Here is a 17229-nt window from a genome sequence, read left to right as displayed (position 1 = left end):
TAATTCCTGGAAAGCCATTCTTGGCCTTTCTGAGTTACGCTTTCCCACGAACACACGGACAAAGTGATGACTGAAGACGGAAAGAGTGGAGCGATGATTGGGGAAGAGTGGTTCAATGATTAGGTGGCCACCTGAAATTTAGGAAAATTGCCAATCCCATGCTTTTCCTGTGTGCTGTGCTGCTGTTTGTGTTGCAGTTCACTTGGTAGGGTAGACATATTAGTTTCTCTGTTTCTCCCTTTCCCAACAGCAAAACAGCTGCACTGCTTGGCTCGGCTCTGCTCTTGGCAATTGTTTCCTTTGAGAGTATCTGGTGCTTGAGTACGGTTGCAATGGAGGTGTCTCAGCTAGAGGACACTGTGCAACGTTCAGCTCCAATTAACCTCCAGTACCACGCCTGTTCACAGCTGCTGTTAACCCAAACCCTTACATTTCACAACAGACCCTGTCATCCTCCCTGATTTCCTTCCAAACCTCCTATTGACCTTTTCTGTGAATTTTCTCTTCCTTGGAAGGAATACATGGCTCCTACTTTTGGAGACATAAGGGGACCAGGAGAGATTTAAACAACTCCATGACCGAAAAGCTTAAGCGTCTAGAGCACCCTCCCAGCTTGGAAGATATGAAGGAACCTGGCTCTGATTATTTCTTGAAGGAGCAGCTACATGTCTCCACCTCTATTGTTTTACAGGTCAACTTAACAATTTCTCTTTGTGCTGCGTACGTTGAGATGATAGGGCTTCAGGCAGGCAAATTATTTGAGGAATATCTGGGACAGACGCTTCTGCACCAAACTGTAGCACCCTCCAATCCCAAAAGCACACACTGCAGGGGTGCTCTGAAGCAAGTTGGAGGACATAGGAGCCTGGAAATAGCTATTCCTGGACTTTTCCTCTCTCCTAGCTGCATTTCCAGTGTGTTGGAGATATCTGTCTCTCAGTTTCCTCTGGACATCAGCCCTTCTTGCTGTCCTCAAAATACTCTAGACCAGCTCTTCACCCTGCCTACAATGTTACCACTGTCTGTGTCCAAGTATGGACTCTCAGACACAGGGAAACCATCCATCCTCCAGTCACGTCATTCAGTAAAACTTCGTAATTGCTTCAACCTATTCCCTGTGCTTTATTTTGCCTCTCAAACACCATTCCTTAGTCTCTGAACATTTGATTTCTGTCTCCTCATCCCCTCCCCTTCGTACGCGATGACATTCTTCTCTGCTCGAGTCCTTTCAGGTGCTGCTGATCTTGAAGTTCCTCAATTACAACCACTTTTCTTGTGATGGTGACACCTTAAGAGACAACAGCAGCTGCCTATAAAGGGCCTCTGCCATCTGTTTCCTCTGCCATTTCTTTGAGACAGCTCTAGCTATATACAGAAAAATATTTACCACAGTTCATTCACTCCCTCACTCAAAAATGAGCAAGAGAAAAATGTTTTCTTTCATGATTCTGCCACTGCCCTTCAAAAAACCGTGACTCTCAGCCTAAGGAAAAGGGCAATGCTTGAATCTAAGAGGAAGCAGCAGAAAATCTTCACGACTGATGCCTTGAGACCCTGTACGCTGAAGGTAATTCTAGGGGGCATCTGCATTCAGAAATTACTCCCCACGGCTGTCTGAAAGGCAAAAGTCAGAGCTAGGCCACTTCATCTCAACCACTGAGCTTTCATACCAGCCATATCTGGAAGGAGATGCACATGTGCACATACGTGTGTGCACACACGAACACACTTTCCACAACTGCTTTCCACCACCTCTTCATAGAGGCTGCATGAGATTGGATGGAGGAGGGTGGTTGCTACCTAGGAGGACTGAGGGCTAGAGATGTAAAGGGAAGGGAAGAAATGTCATCAGGGCTGAGGGCTGGGAGAGAAAATGGCAGATATGAGAGATGAAGTGGAGAAAAAAGGAAGAAAAGATGAAGCAGTGAATTTGGAAGGGGGCTGGTGGAGAAAGTGAAAAAAAATTGAAACCAAGAATGAAGAAAATTTGAAACCAGAAGTGAAGAAAAATCGGCCACAAGAAAGATAAGTACTGAAACCAAGAATGAAGAAAATTTGAAACCAAGAGTGAAGAAAAATTGACCACAAGAAAGAAAAGTATTAGGAAACATCTTCAAGAGGAAATAAAGCTCCAGGAACAAATTCTCAGAAATTTACTGGTCAGAATGGACAGGTCACAGGTTGCAGGAGTCAACAAATAAGGTTGGATCAAATGTGGTCTGATTGACGGTGCTTGGTGTATGATATCGAGTGAACATGACCATAAACCTGGGAGATATTTGATATTCAAGCGCCATCCTTCTCACTGCAGCTACACTGGTGATGTAAATAAGACCCGAAGAAAGGGAGAAGTTGTCTGAGCAATAGCAAATTTAAGAATGAAATGTAGTTATGAAGCAGTGGGAGGAGAAAAATAAAACAGACACTAAAAAAAAATCATATTCAGAAGGAGAATGAAAACTGAGAAATAGGAAGAGAAAAGTCAGAAAAGGATAGAAAATCCAGGGGACGGAGGTGGATAGTGTTATTCTTTATTTGACAGAATGTATACTTTATACAACAAACTAAATCAGAAATTTATAGTTGTTTGCTTCTAGCAAAAACACACATCAGAAAAATTCCTGCTCATGGATAGGATGGCATTGCATTCTCAGGTTTTTGTATACCATCCTCATTTTCTGTTTTTCACAGCTAGCAGGTAGGAGTATATGCTCTGGGGGCATAGGAGGTGCAGGATAAAGTCCATATGCTTCTCTAGGGAGTTATAGATATGATAGGAAGCTAGTATAAAAACTTCAGCAGCCTGTGCCACAGAAACAGAAGTGATTTCACCTATCCTGCAGGGCTTGTTATGGGAACTCTGATTATGTAGTTTGGGATTTTATCGGAGAGCTTTTCTGTAATACAAAGAGGATAAATGGGGCTGGGAGACAGAAAGCTGTCAGTAAATAAAAGAGATTCGATGAAAGATAGAAATGTAGAAAGAAGAAAAAGAGAAAGGTGATTGCCGAGGGGTTCATGGTCACCTCTGCCATTTTAGACACTCGCTGATCCAAGGTGAGGAGTCCGTAAGAGGATTTTTGCCCCAAGGGGAGAGCAGCCAGGTTGAATTTTTCTAATGAGGGTGAAAGACGATGAAAATGAAAATGGTTAAAAAAGGAACTGCTGGACTGGGTGAGCAGCTGGCATAAATAAGTGCAGAATCTCGTTAACTTGGGGACTGTCGCACCCACTCACACTAGAAGCGAATTTAGCCTCTGGTTTGTCGGGTGCAGCACTGGCAAAGCGGGGACACGCAGCGACCTTGGGGATGCGGCTGTTGAAAGCACGGCACGCACGGCCCTTCCTCAGCCTCATTCTCCCCTTGCCCACACGGACAGCGTAAGCAGCCCGGCTCCATCTGAGTCGGTGAGGTTGCATCAGTGCGAATGAGGGGAGAATCAGGCCTCCATCTCTTGTGCATAGAAACACTACAGTATTGTACGTCATCAGATGCCGGTTCAGTAATCATTTCCACAGATACAAGAGAAAAGAGACAACCTCGTTTCTAATTTAGTCATGATAGCATCAAAGAGACCCACAGCCTATTGCTTTCTGGGAAGCAGGGACTTCAACAATAATAATTCTTCGCACATATATAGCACCTTCATTGCTAACTACTTACTTTATACCCTGGGGTGTGAAGAAAAAGGACTCCACTTAATTCCATATGCTCTTAATTGCTCTCTATCCCAGATCCTTCCTGGAAAAATATGATAGAAACACCTAAATTTGCCGTTAATTTGCCGAATTAGGACAGTCACTGACACCAGCAGAAACGCAGGCCTAGTTTGCATCTTATATTGCAACTGCATAGCATAGCACCTAGAAACAAAAGAAATGCCAGACTAAGTAAATCTGAGCTCCGTTTAATCCCTGACAAATGTTTCAGGGAAGAGGCAAGAACCACATGGCAGTCGGATAGGGGATAGACTGCCCTTGCGAAATGTTATCCTAGTTTTTATGGCGACTGGCTTAATTGCTGAATTACGAAACACCCAAAATGCTGTTCACATCCATTAGGAGGACGCTTAATTTTCGTGAACTCTGTCGTAAATGCCCACTTGCTTGCTAAATGTTGTTAAAATCTTGGCCACGGGAGCTCCAGTGGCAATGAGCTCCGCAGCCCTGATACGCATCAAATGAGAAAGCTTTAACTGGGTCTCCGGTGACTCACGTCAGGTCCTCTTGTCTGTGTGTTACAAAATGGGGAAATCAAGAGCTACTGATCCATCTTCTCTAGCCCATTCATTATTCAACACAATCCAATCACTTTCCCTCTCATTCACCTCCTTTTCCAGGCAAACACATCTAGTCTTGGAGGCTGCCTCCATACACATGGTCTTTCCTGCTCCTCCTTGTCCCTGTCCCCTTCTTATGAACTCTCTTCTGACTTTGCAAACCCCCTCCTTGGATGACCCTTGCTCCTGTGCTCTCTCCCACCCCTCCTGCTCTCCTCCTTATGCCTGGAGACTTGCTGGTGGTGGGTTTTCTGTCTACAGCCATGTGCTGCACTGGGCCACTAACAGTAATAACCCTGTTCCTGGGATCCATTGAGCTGCTGTGGTTCATGCAGAGTCCCTCATGGTACGCAATCCCGCTTTTCCCACCAGCCAGCGGTACCCTCTGACCTGACTCACTAAGGATCATTGAGCTGATCATGGAGATCCACTAGGTCTGGAGACCCCAGCCCCATTCACCTCACCCCCTTGGGCATTCCTGAGAATCTCAGAGAAAATCATCTTCTTGTAAACAGCTTGAAAAGGACGACTGCTTGCCGAGATGCTTATTCCTGACAACCGGATATCCTTCACTGTAGTGCACAACAACTGCCCCAGGGTTATGGCTACAGAGACCCTTATTTTCCATTTGGATCCTGGCCTGATTCATGTCTCGGGGTTGCCAGGGAGGGTATTTAGGGCTGCCGTGAGCTCCTTCCAGTCCAGTTGCTGGCTGCATGCAGATGAGCCAGCTCATCAGCTGAGCTGCCAGTGAGCCCTCCGGCCACGGGAGGTTGCAGACAGCAAAGTGGAGGGATGTTGGCTTGACCACAGGCAACGAACAATGAGGGGTTCAGAAGGAGGGGCTTGGGTCTCACCACCCTCAGAGATAGCTAGGCTGCCTTGAGGGCAAGAGAAGACAGCAACAGCAACCGGTGTCATACACTGCTTTGAGGAAGGGGGAATGCTGGCCAGAGAAACGAGGAGAGGGAGAGCTGGAGAGCGGTTGGAAAAGAGTTGCTTTAGAGGGTAGTGGCAGCACAGCTCCAAAAGGATGAGGTCCTTCAGCTGGGGGGGGATGACTGTATGTGAGGTGAGGGGAAAAGCCAGGGGGAAACGATGGCAGAGAGAAGAGGAAATAGGACGGACAGATAAGACGACGGGAGCAAAGGGGAGAGAGGAGAGCAAGTACAAGATAATATAACAGAGGAAAGAGTGAGGGGGATGGGCCTCAGAGAACTTGGAGAGAGAGGGGGAGAAATAATGAAGGAGAAGCTGCATTTGAGAGAAAGCACAGAAGAGACATGAAGATGAAAGAGAAAAACAAAGAGGAAAAACAGGGGAGGGAACTGAGAACAAATTAAAATGGAGATGGATAGAATGAGTCAAAGATGGAGGGCACGGAAAAAGCTGGGGTCATACAGGCAAGGGGAAAATAACTTTTAAGTGTATCGTATTTACAATACATTCTGCGTATGCCTGACCTGTTCTGTGTCCTGTGTTTCCCCTGCCAGTAGCCGTCGCCCTGGGATGGGGGCTGCGGGGAGAGAGGAGGGAGCGAGAGCCCTGCTGCTAACCCATTCCCCCAGCAGCAGCCCCCATCCCTCCCCAAGACCCCCCTACAAGGGGAAAGGTTTCGTGCCCATGAAAGGCAGCAGCGCATCCCCTGACAAAGAGTGCAACATGGAAGGAAGAAGCAGCGCAGAATGGAGCAGCCAGGGCTCCCCCTGGGATAAACCCGGTATGCTTGATTGGGAATCTGCTCTTAAAACAGGGGCAGGGGGCAGAGCCATCTGAGAGCCTGAAATGTTCCCCGCTCCCCCCCCCCCGGCAACCTCCTCACTACTGCTTTTAAATTAAATAAATATGGAGATTCTCCTGGCAAACCTCAGCAGTCCTCCCCCAGAACTCTTGCTTAGATCCTGCCGAACCGCAGCAAAGTGAGACGGGGGCTCAGAGGGCTGCATGGGGAAAGGGATGGGTTAAAAGGGAAACGCTGGATAGGAATAGCTCCTGGTTTCCCTGGCAAAGAGACATTTGTTCTATGTCTATGTAATTTCTTTATACATTACTGCTGCCACACTGCATCTCCATGTCCCTCCCACTGCATTTCGCTCTCACTCTCTTCAGCAAGGCAATTTCTGGTGCATTTCAGGACAATATTAACCCATTCCTCTTTCTCTGTCAGTAGGAAGATTCAGAATTTAAAAGCAATTTGAAAGTCAGTTCTAGCAATGGTTCCTCACTGGTGAGGAACGGCATTTCCTTGTCAAATCCTACAAAGGAATTGAGCTTGCAGGTCTCAGCCCCTCAAACCCCTACCTTCTTGGTGACTTACAGTCAGGTGTGAATTTAAGCTGGGAGGAAAACCAAACCCACCCAAGTCTGGGATCCCGAGTAATTCTCCCTCAACATCTGCCACCCCACTGTTTTAAATCTTTTGTCTTCCCCTTCATCCAAGGCCTGTCCAGCTCTGCATCCTCCTTCTCCCCGGCAGATGCAATGCCAGCAGCAATCAGCTGTGTGCCGGGCCATTGCCTCCTGCTGCATCTTAGGGCTGTGCTAGGCTGCTCCTGATCCTGGACCGCAAAGACATGGAGACCCTGACTGAAGCTGCTGCTATTTTCACCGTGAGTTCAGAAAAGCCCCTGGATTAGGACAGTGCGAGTCAGGGGAAAGGACCCCGGTAGATTCGTGGATCCTTGGAATTAGAATGGCAGGCAATTCTGCAGCGCAAAACTAGAGATGCTGACAGAAACGAAGGGTCAAACAAAGGAAACTGGGAAAGGTAAGAGGGAAGATAAGGAAAAAAAGCACTCATAAGATGGGTGTGAAAGGCAAGAGGTGGCCCAGGAGCAAACAGCAGTGGGAGAAGGCAGCACGAGGAAGCAACACAGCACCAGAATTGTCTGGCAGAAGCTCGTCCACTGCCTGTGCCCTGCCTCACTTCGCTGTCAGCTCTTCATTTTTGCAAACACCGAAACTGCACTTAGCTCTCATGTGCTGTTCAAATATAACAAGCTGGAAAGGGAACAGACCAGCTCATTAATTTTCCTTGGGAAGGGTCTCCAGGCAGGTATTATTTTCTGCACCAACATCCATTCAATTACTTGCCTTCACACCAGTCAGATCTACAGGGTTGTCTAACCCCATGCGCATCACTCATGCCTGCCTGCACTGGGCTCTTCTCTCCCTCTTTCAGTATAAAAGCCTCCCAGACCTGTCCCTTTCCTAATAATAATGACAACATGACAAAACCAATAACCTACAGATATAAAATACATTTCATTTGCTTGCCTCATAAGACCCTGATAAGGTATCGTCTCTTGCTTTTTGAGATCCTGTAGGAGATCTACAGGAGCTAATGAAAGAATTAGACAAGGCATCACTCATAATAAAAAGTGGTTTTAAAGCATTTGGTGCCAAGAAGGAATTAGGCTGGAAGATCTGCAGCCATTTCGAAGTTGTAAGAGTTGCAGTATCCATGTGTGGCATGAGCTTGCAGATCTCAATTGCTCAGTGTACATGTGTGTTTTGTGTCTACGCAGTTAAAGGGCTGGGAAAGGCCATTTTTCTTGAAGGGCAAGGATTTTTGCACGGCCTGGGGACATATGTGGGCAAGTTCAAAGTCTGAGACAGGATTATCTCAAGGAAGATTAGGAAAAAATCAGAAGTGTGATCTGCAGTAATGTGAACCGACACCACCTTTCTCCTTTAGCCCCACAGTGGAGCAGAGGCTCACTGTAGGGCACAAGAAAGGGGGGAAAGAAATCTCAGTAGAGGAGGAACAACCCAAATGACACTCCTCTTTGGAGCAATACAAAGATCTGAAAATACTGACTGAAAGTCCACTGTGGGGAAGGGAATAACTGGAGAGAGGGGAACCTGAAAATTGAAAGCCCGAGGAACAAATTCTTCAAGAGGAACTCGCAATTCTGACCACAACGTATCTGTGTGTACAGCCTGATACTGAGTCCCCACAGCCATTTTTGCTATTCGATATCTTGGCCAAGAAGAGAAAAGACAATTTAGCGCAATATTTTGAACACAAGAAGTCCACCATCTCTGACAGCCTATAGAGTTGCCTAATGCCAGTATTCCCTCACATCCCCCAAAACAAAGACAACCTCGTCAGAGGCTTCCTACCAGTAGCAGGAGGCAGTTTAGGCTCCTTCCTCGATTATTTGCATGTTAAAAATCCTCCTACCCTCCTCTTCACTACCTCCCCTCGCCTTATAGACCTGCCCTGACACCCACCCCAGGCAGCAGAAGCATATCTGTCCCACACCCTTTGACAGGTGCCTTTACCACACCGTGGGCAGGGTGTGAGCAGAGTCCAAGTGTTTTGCCCTTTTTTCAGCCTCCTGGGACCAAGCACTTCCCTTCACAAATCTGCCCACCCTCTGCATCATGGGGGACAGGGGCCTTTGCTGCACCCTATCCTCTTCTGCTCTTCAGCAGGCAGCTTTCACCAGGGAGAGCGAGTCAACCAGGGACACCTTTCTGATTCCTTCTGCTGAAAAAGAAGATAGCCGCCGCTAAGGTGATCAGACGCAACAGTGAGAAGCCTGCTGTCCAGGGGCTGGTGGGGGTATCTGGCTGTGCTGTCCTGGGAGCAAGAGAGTGTCAGCCACCAGGCTGTGGGGCTGCAGGAAGACAAGCGGAGGTGTTCCAGCAGTGGTGGTGCCAGACCTGTACCATGCCGCCCCACAAGGCAAACCCATGCCCAGTCCCTGCCAGGCATGTGGCCACAGGGCTGGTTTTGCCTCCTGCTGAGCTGCTTTTGCTCAGCCTTTATCCAAGTTTTGGTGCAACCTGTGCCCTCAGACCATGGGCTCAGCTCCTGTGTGGTGCATTGCACCCTCCTACCCTGCTCGCCACTTCTGCCCAGTGTCCAGGGGCTGGGGGAACGGGCCAGCCCAACCCTTACGCGGCTGGGGCGAGTGAGAGCACCCCGCCAGGGCCGTGCAGCTCGTGCTTGGGCTGCGTTTCACACCCCTTGTGCAGGGCTACGGTTTGAGCCCCTCTGGAGAGCATCGACAGGGAGGGTAGGGAGACCAGGCTGGCAGAGCAGCCTTGGCGGGGTTGGGGGCACTTTGGAGCTTTTCATTGGAAGCATCCTGGCACTTTCCTTTGCCATGCAAGCCACTTCTCCACGGTGCCTGTGGGGTCCTGTCAGATGTAAAGGAGAAGGAGCCCGGAGCTCCTCCGATCTGACAAACCTCACCCGCCCCTTCCTCCTCCCCCTCAGACCGAGTCCCTCTGGGTACGGCTCTGTGGGCAGATAGACATGATCTGAATTCACTGCCTCTCCCGGCCGGGGTCTTCATACCTCCTGTCTCCAATCCAGCTTCCCTCCGCCCTCCAGCTTGGGACACAGCTCAGGAAGGGAGTTCTTGCCCGCAGCCTCCATTCCCCGCATGGCTTTGCATTTGGGCTTCCTTCCCCCCTGCCCCCCCGCCCGCTTCTCTCTCTCATTAATTTTTAATTAAGGAGATGTCTCCTTCCCAGGTTGTAATGAATAGCTGTGTGAAAGGCTTTTCATTTTTTATTGATATATACCTCTATATATTTATCTATTTGGGGGAAATGTGTGCGTGTGCGTGAGCGAGTGTGTTTAAAGCATCCCCCATTAATTTACTGCTATTGATTTTCTGGCGTGGAGACAGCATATAGTATTCAGCATAGAGCTCCTCTGCAGGATATGTTAAAAGGCAGCAGTTTGGGTTGACAAAGGGCACTAAATGCAGTATGCGTCAAATAGACCATCGCTCAATGAAGTCACTTAGCTATTCAAAACATGTCCAGCCATCACTCAACCGTTTGCACCAAGAACGGGGGGGAAATTCGCGCTTCTTCCCGGCCACAACCATTTCCAAACAGCAGCTTTAGCTTGCTTTGGTGAGAGACACCAGGACATACATAGTTTATTCCCCCCTCCCCGCTGCCTTCCATCTCCCAGTGCCGCTCTTTGAAAATCAGTCCTGCGGTACCCGCTCCCTGTTCTCTCCCATCGGGGAGCTCCAGGCACACCCAGCTCTGATGGACACCGACGGACACAGACATTATTATCCCTGGATGTCCACAAACCCCCGGCAGCCCACCCTCCAGCCGGGAGCTGATTCATAAACAGGGCTTTTACAATGGGCTGTAATGTGCGCTTTGGTCTCGCTCTCTCCTTCTCGTTACGTGTGTAACATAAACCACGCATTTACATCGGTTGCCCCTGTCCCTCCAGCACAGGCTGAAGACCACCTCCCCAGCCCACACGTACGCCAATAACAGTACTGAGCAACACATGTTTAAAAGCGAATCACTGGCTCCTCTTTTCTTTCCCCCTCCCTCAGGAACGTCTGATTCCAGAAGTTGGCTGCGGCGGTGTCTCTTCTGCCATCAGACATGTCACTGAGTTGCTGTTCAGTTTCACCACATCAGACTTAGGCTGATTTTTCTATTCAGAGACTTGTTTATTTTTAGCCTTTACCATAAACCTTAAAAGAATAAAAAAAAAAGCCCCAAACAAAAAAACACCCCCCAACAATAAACAAACGGGGGAAAAATCCCAGCCTCAAACCAAACCTATCAGCCATCAACTAGACCCCTCCGCACTCAGCCCAGTAAGATGTGGTTGCTTACAGACATTACGAAATGCTCTGAACTCTGCTCGAGATGACTGGAATGGTTAGATTCACTGTACGAGGCATTTTGGACATAACAGGGTTGCTTCCCTTTCTCTCTTTTTCCCTCTTAAAGTCAAGTAATAATTGCATTCAAAGTGTTTTGCAGTCACCCCCTCCCCGCGCTGCCCCCCACTCCCAGTCTTGTCTTTGCAAATAAGCCATTTGCAAAGAGAGCAATTATTTCACTCTGTGGTTACAGCCGGAGCACAGCAATAACACAGCATTTTGGCGTCGCTTTCCCAGGCAATACAAACAAGCTGAAGACAGGCAGACCGCACAGTTGCTTTCGAAAGGGTCTCCCGGTGTTTTTGTAAGACGCACACTATTCCAGTTGGAGGGGAGAAGTGAATTTTTTTTTGGAGGGGGCAGGGTGGGGAAAAGGAAGGGAGAAGGGAATGGAGCAGAGAATGTTCTGCCTGTCCTCTTGCCTCTGTGCCCTGAGTAACTGAGCCCACCGCTCTCAATCCATGGTGAAAGGAATGAAGTGAGAAAATGGTGGAATGTTGGAGGGATTTATTTGGAGGGGGAGAGAAACATGGGGTGGTGGGAGAGGAAAGGGGGGGTGTGTGGACATCCAGAATCAAATACCTTCCAGGCAGCAGGTTCTCCATAATCCAGAATGGGTCATGACTTCCTCGTTCTTTTTGCTGGTTTCGTTCTCACTGACAGTTTTAGTCTTGCAAACCCCTCTGGAGTAAAGCCAGTAGTCGGTCCCCACAGCTATGGTCATCAGGCTGAAGGCAGCGAAAGCACCAACGGTGGTTAAAAGCATCTGAACACCTCTGTCAAAGAGCCCCATAATTCTTCATTATACAAATACCCAACCGCCTTCTGATTCTTGGGGTGTGTGTGTTTAATAAAATAAAAGAATAATAATTCCGACTAATAATATAATGGGTATATATAGAGAGATAGATATCAAAAAAGGGAGGTAAGAAAGCCCACGGAAAAGAGTGTAAATTAGAAAGACCACACGGGAAGAGGCTTGCCTTTTAAATCGGAAACGTTCTGGTTGAAATATAAAAAAAGGAAAAAGGAAAAAGAAAAAAAAAGAGAGAGAAAAGAACCAAGAAAAACCAAACAAATAAAGAGAGAACCCCCCCCAAAACGAGACGCCTTAATCCCTTTTTCTAAAATTCTGGTCTCCAGTTTCCATATGTAATGGCTAATTTGGAGATGGCTTCCACAGTGAACAGGGGAGCAGCAGCAGCATCCTCAACACAATCTCTCATTATCTGGACCTAGACAGTTAGAGACTGTAAGAGCAGAGATGCAACCTTCAGTCTTCTTGCTTAGCTCTGCAGCCTGCGCCATGAAAATCCTTTTCCTTCCCAGTTATCTTCCTTGGGTTTTTATTTTTTTTTTTTCCCGGCAGCGGCAGTCGCTCCAATCCTCTCTCACTTTTTCTTGCTTGCTTCTCCTTCCTTTCGCTCGCTCCTACCACCAAGCCAGACTGCCCAGTATACTGTAAGCCCTTGATTTCAGCTGAACAGGTGCCGAGGTCTTGCCTCCCATGGCTTTTCCGCACAGCCGCGGCGCTCGCTTCCCGGCGGAGGTGGGCGAGAAGAGAGGGGGGCTCCTGGAGGGTGCGGGGCGGGAGGCGGGGGAGGGAAGGAAGGAGGGGGACAGGCGCTGCGCCCCTCCCGGGCGGGGGGCGCGGACCGGAGCCCGGCTGCGGCACCCCCGGCCCCGCGGCGGCCCCCGGCGACTCCCGGGCCCCGCTACTGCATCAAGGCGGCGGCGGCGGCGGCGGCGGCGGCGGCGGCGCGGCGCTGGACGGCTCCCCCGCGGAGGCGGCGGCGGCGGCGGCGGCGGCCGGCGGTGCTGAAGGACAGCTCCGCGGGCGGCGGCGCGGGAGCGGCGCGGCCGGGCCCCCGGTGCTGCAGGACGGCTCCCCGGGCGGCGGTGCGGGAGGCGCGCTCCGCGGCCCGCGGCGCTGAAGGACGGCTCCCCTGCCCGCGCCGCCCGCCCTGCCCGCGCCGCCCGCGCCCCAGCATCCGCGGGCGGCAGCCGCCCTCCTCCGCTCTGCGCGGGCAGGCAGGCAGGCGGGCGGCGGGGAGGGGCGGAGGGGGCAGCCCTCCCCCCTCCCTGCGCCTTAGCCCGCCGCTGCCAGCCGCGGGAAGGGCTGCTCCCCGCAGGCTGCCGCGGAGCCCGGGGGAAGGCGTCGCTGGGGCTCTCCCTCTTTCTCGCTTTCTGCCTTTCTCCCCCCCACCTCCGCCCCCCAGCTCGGCCCCCTTCGCCTCCCCGCCGTACGTGCCCGGAGCTGCAAGTGCAACCCGCGCACCGTGGTTAGACTCGCACAAAACTTCAGTCAGTCCTTTCGCTCCCCAGGAGTCGGGTGAAATGTAACCTGGAAGGGTAATTTAGAAATAAGCCTTTATTACTGTTGCTGTTGTTACGGTTTTTAAGTGCTCGCCTCTTCACTCTTCTCGGGTTTGCCGCAAGTTGCATGTGTTTTGGTGTTGCTCGTTTTCCGTCCCTCTGTCTCCCTCTGACCAGGGTTGCGCGAATCCCTGCGTTCTGACTTTGTCTTTACAGCTTTCTGTAAAATCCCGACGTCTGTTCCAAGAAGCAGACATTTTGGGAAGATTCTTCACGCGAAAGGACGATTTATTATTATTACTACTATTTTGTTAAGGAAAGGAACCGCCAAACTGAATCCCTCCCCCCTCCAGCCCCCGGAAAGCATTCCACCTTTCATATCCTCATTTTACACAGCAAGATGCATGAGCTGAATGGATGCAGACTGAAATCTACCACCGCTTAAGTTTCCTGTGTCAGACACAACCCGATAGTACCGGGGACATATACAAAATTGTGCAATACTGACATCTAAGTGTGTCATAATCCTCTCTCTCTTCCTCAGCGGTATCATTACACCAGGTTAATTACATTAGTCACCTCCTGGTTCTATACATGTAGCTGCTCATTAATGCAACAATCATAAAGAAAAGAAATAATCTAATACTTGATGCTACCGATTTTGTTTCTCTCTGATCGGATTCATTGTTCAGTGGAAAAAGAGACCAGAAGAACTGCTTTAGGTTCACAGCTGTTCTGTGCGGGGGAGCAGGGCTGAAGGAAGGAGGCTGGGAAGTTGAACCAGTTGGAGGGCTTCAGCCACGTTGCAATTTCATAACTCGGTTTATTTCTCCTCCTTTCTCCCTCTCTGGGTGCAGGCTAGGACTGCCCTTTCAGGACGATCTCCCCCAGGACTGTTGGACATGAAAGGTTCTATAACAAGCGGTGGACAAGGGTGGCGAGGGTATTGGTTGCCCTACAGACCACAGATCATTTCCCCAATTTGGAGGGCACAGAGCAGGCTGCCCTTTCAGCTGAGATCGAGATAGAGGTGTTTACCAGCAAGCACGCATGGTGTCTGGCATCAGCCATATGCAGATCACCATCAGCAGGCAGAAGAGGCTCTGGGGTAGGTGGGAGCAGGGATAGAGGGAGGGGTGGTAGGAGAAAGTGCAGGTTGAGACCGCTGACATGTGGTTGGGCATCAACCACAGCATCTCACCTGAGGAACTCCTGGCCTTGCCCTCTGCCACAGGAGCTGGGAGTCTCTTTCTGCACTCACTGAACTGCCAAAGAGCTGAGGATGGGCAAGGGGGGAGGTGACCCCAATGCACCTTGAGCACTCTGAGTACAGCCTGCTGCAAGAGCGTGGAGGATGGTAGCTGTGGACAGGCTCTCTGAACTGTTGTTCTTGATTCAAAGGAATTTGAGAGGCAGAGACACAGTGAACACCCGTAAGATAGTGGGAGATTATGGCTCTACAGGGATGGCCTCTGGCGAGGCTCTTAACTGGAGAAGCTAGAGAAGATCACTTGACGACCTCTCCTTCCCTTCTGAGACATTTCCACTGAAAGAAGGAAGGGTCCTTGAAGAGGGGAGACATGAGGGAGGAATAAGCAATTCTTGGGACTCTGAGCCATTTTCTTTTTCTGTTGGTGGTTGTGACCCTCCAACCCCACCCCAGTTTTTGAGTCTTCTCATTCTTCAAAGGAGGGTAGAAAAGATGAGTCAGAAGCCTGAAGGACTCTGAAGAGCAAAACAACTGCAGCTGGCTATTCTGGCACTCAAATCCATCAGGCACTAACATCGTGTGTGTGGATGGGAAAGGCATTCTGGGAATCTGTGGAGCTCATAGCTCCAAGGAAGATGGGCTCCTCAGTTACTCTATACTCTCAAAAAAGTGTAGCACAGCTCTCCTAGTGATGCCACACAAGCGACCTGGCTGGAATGGAAGCCAAAGGGTCTCAGGCCCTTTGAAAGCTCACCCATGCTTACACAGCAGGGTCATTCAAAGAGCAGAGGGAGAGAAAGGATGATGCTGTGTTTTCACTGAGGGCTCAGCTGTGTAGCCCATGTGGCTAAGTGTTCATTTTACTGCTACAAATAGTAGTGTTGCTTTGGGTCAAGGGTATGCTGGGCTGCACAGACAGGGGTTGTCTCTGGGTTGAGAAGCTTGGTTCTGTTAGTATCTGAGTCTAGTGAGACTAGTAGGGTGAGCCAGTAGTCACTGCAGAGGTTGTGGATTTGGGCTTTCAGGGGACCCCAACACTGTGAGAAATTACAGATTTTATCCATAACAAGAAAAGTCTTGCTCAAATGTCACGATTACTTATCTTTACGTTTAACAAATCCAACCAGATACAGAGGATGAAGCAGCAGCTGGGCCAAATCAGAGACCTTCAAACTAACCCAGAACTGTTGCCTTTATTACATATTTCTGCAGCTTTGACAAGTTTGGTTTCAAGTGACTACAGCAACAGGAGAGGGGCATGCTCTCCCCAAAGAAACGGCCAGTGTAAGAAGGCCAGGTTTGCAGGGTGGTGAGCTCTTTAATCTCTGGCTAAGAGGAGTGAGATCTATGAGGGCTCAGTACATCTCAGGATCAGGACTTAACACGGCTTCCTGCCTCACACTTCCCAATTTCCAGAAATAATTCTCTTCCTGCTACCCTACTTATAAACTCTTAGACTATTCACAACAATCCCTCTACAGTTCTAAATGCCACAGGAGAAGAATGGAACAAAGGCAATGCAAATGCCAGAACGTCCTGTGTGACTGCTTGTGCTGAGGCTAGATGCTGTGCTGAGATTTCATCTTTCCTACAAAGAATCATTAAAAATGATAATACAAAACAAGGATACAGAATGAAAACACTGTGGCAGATTTTTACAACAGTCGCATCTTACTGAACAGCGCAACACAGAATGACATCTATGGAAGAGTAAGGAGAGAGAAATTAATAGTCTGGAGGAAATAGAGAGATTTTAAATTACATTTTAAATTACTTGAAATGAGAAGCTGATGAGACAGGGAGCCGCAGGAAGTCTGCTTCCAATGGCAAACCAAGAGTGCTGCTATTTGTGGAGAGAAGGGGCAGTGCTGTAGGAAAAAAAGGGGCACAAGAAAGATGCAGGAAGGGAGATGAAGGGCACGAAGTCGGAAGCAACTCCATGGGATGGTAATGGAACTGAATAGAGTGTTTGTGCATTGAGTGCTGCAGTGGAGCTTTTCAGCACGTAGGACAAAATCAGACAGCGATAGTATATGAAAATGAGTATCTAGGAATCTTTATCCTGGGCAGGCCAGCCCAGAAGAAGCTGCTGTAATGAGATGTAAAAGAGATGGAGTCAGTGCAGCTGTATTCGCAGGCAGAGCAGAGGTGTTAATAGACAGACGCACCAGCAGAGGAGATGTTAGGAAAAATAAATTGGGGTTAGGGTGATGATTATAGAACTGGAAGCCAATGGGGCTTCTATCTCAAGATAAAAGTGAGACATGATACAGAAAGAGAATTATTATTTAAGAGATTTCACTGGAGAAAGTTGAAAAAAGTCACATATCTGTATGGTTAGCCAAGCAGAGGGGGTGATCAGAGCAGTCACCACTGGCATTCAAAGCTGAGGGTCCCAAAGCACTTAAGAAACATTATACACATCATATTTGCATGTTGGTGGTTTTCTTAGACCAATTTAACAAACTAGTAAACTGAGGAAAGAAGATTTATGTTTTTGCCAGAGAATCACAGGTGGAAATGGTAGAGATGGAGATGGAGATGGAGATGAGATAGGGATAGGGAGATAAATACAGATGGAAAAAGTCTTAGTGGTCCTGTCTTATTACCTTCAGGTTCATATAACTTGAGGATCAACACAAAAGGCACTTTAAACATCAAATGTCCAAATACCGCAGGAGATTAATCTCTAATGTAACACTGTGATCAGAAAGGATGAAAAGAGAAGGGACATGACATAGAGGTCTAATAATTAAAC

The 17229-nt window shown here is 49.0% G+C and overlaps 1 protein-coding gene across 1 annotated transcript in view; it reads right to left on the bottom strand.

Moving 5' to 3' along the window:
• CACNG2 (calcium voltage-gated channel auxiliary subunit gamma 2) overlaps positions 1 to 11738 on the bottom strand; it is a 50868-nt gene extending 39130 nt beyond the window's left edge. Inside the window, exon 1 of the mRNA XM_086610241.1 lies at positions 11528 to 11738. Coding sequence (XP_086466367.1) covers positions 11528 to 11738 — 211 coding nt within the window. The remainder of the gene's footprint in view (positions 1 to 11527) is intronic.
• Between the last annotated feature and the right edge of the window lie 5491 nt (positions 11739 to 17229).

The sequence above is a fragment of the Tauraco erythrolophus genome, chromosome 4, assembly GCF_009769465.1.
Source record: "Tauraco erythrolophus isolate bTauEry1 chromosome 4, bTauEry1.pri, whole genome shotgun sequence".
NCBI lineage: Eukaryota > Metazoa > Chordata > Aves > Musophagiformes > Musophagidae > Tauraco > Tauraco erythrolophus.
The sequence above is the reverse complement of the archived record's forward strand: the minus strand, read 5'-3'. Positions and strand labels throughout refer to the sequence as shown.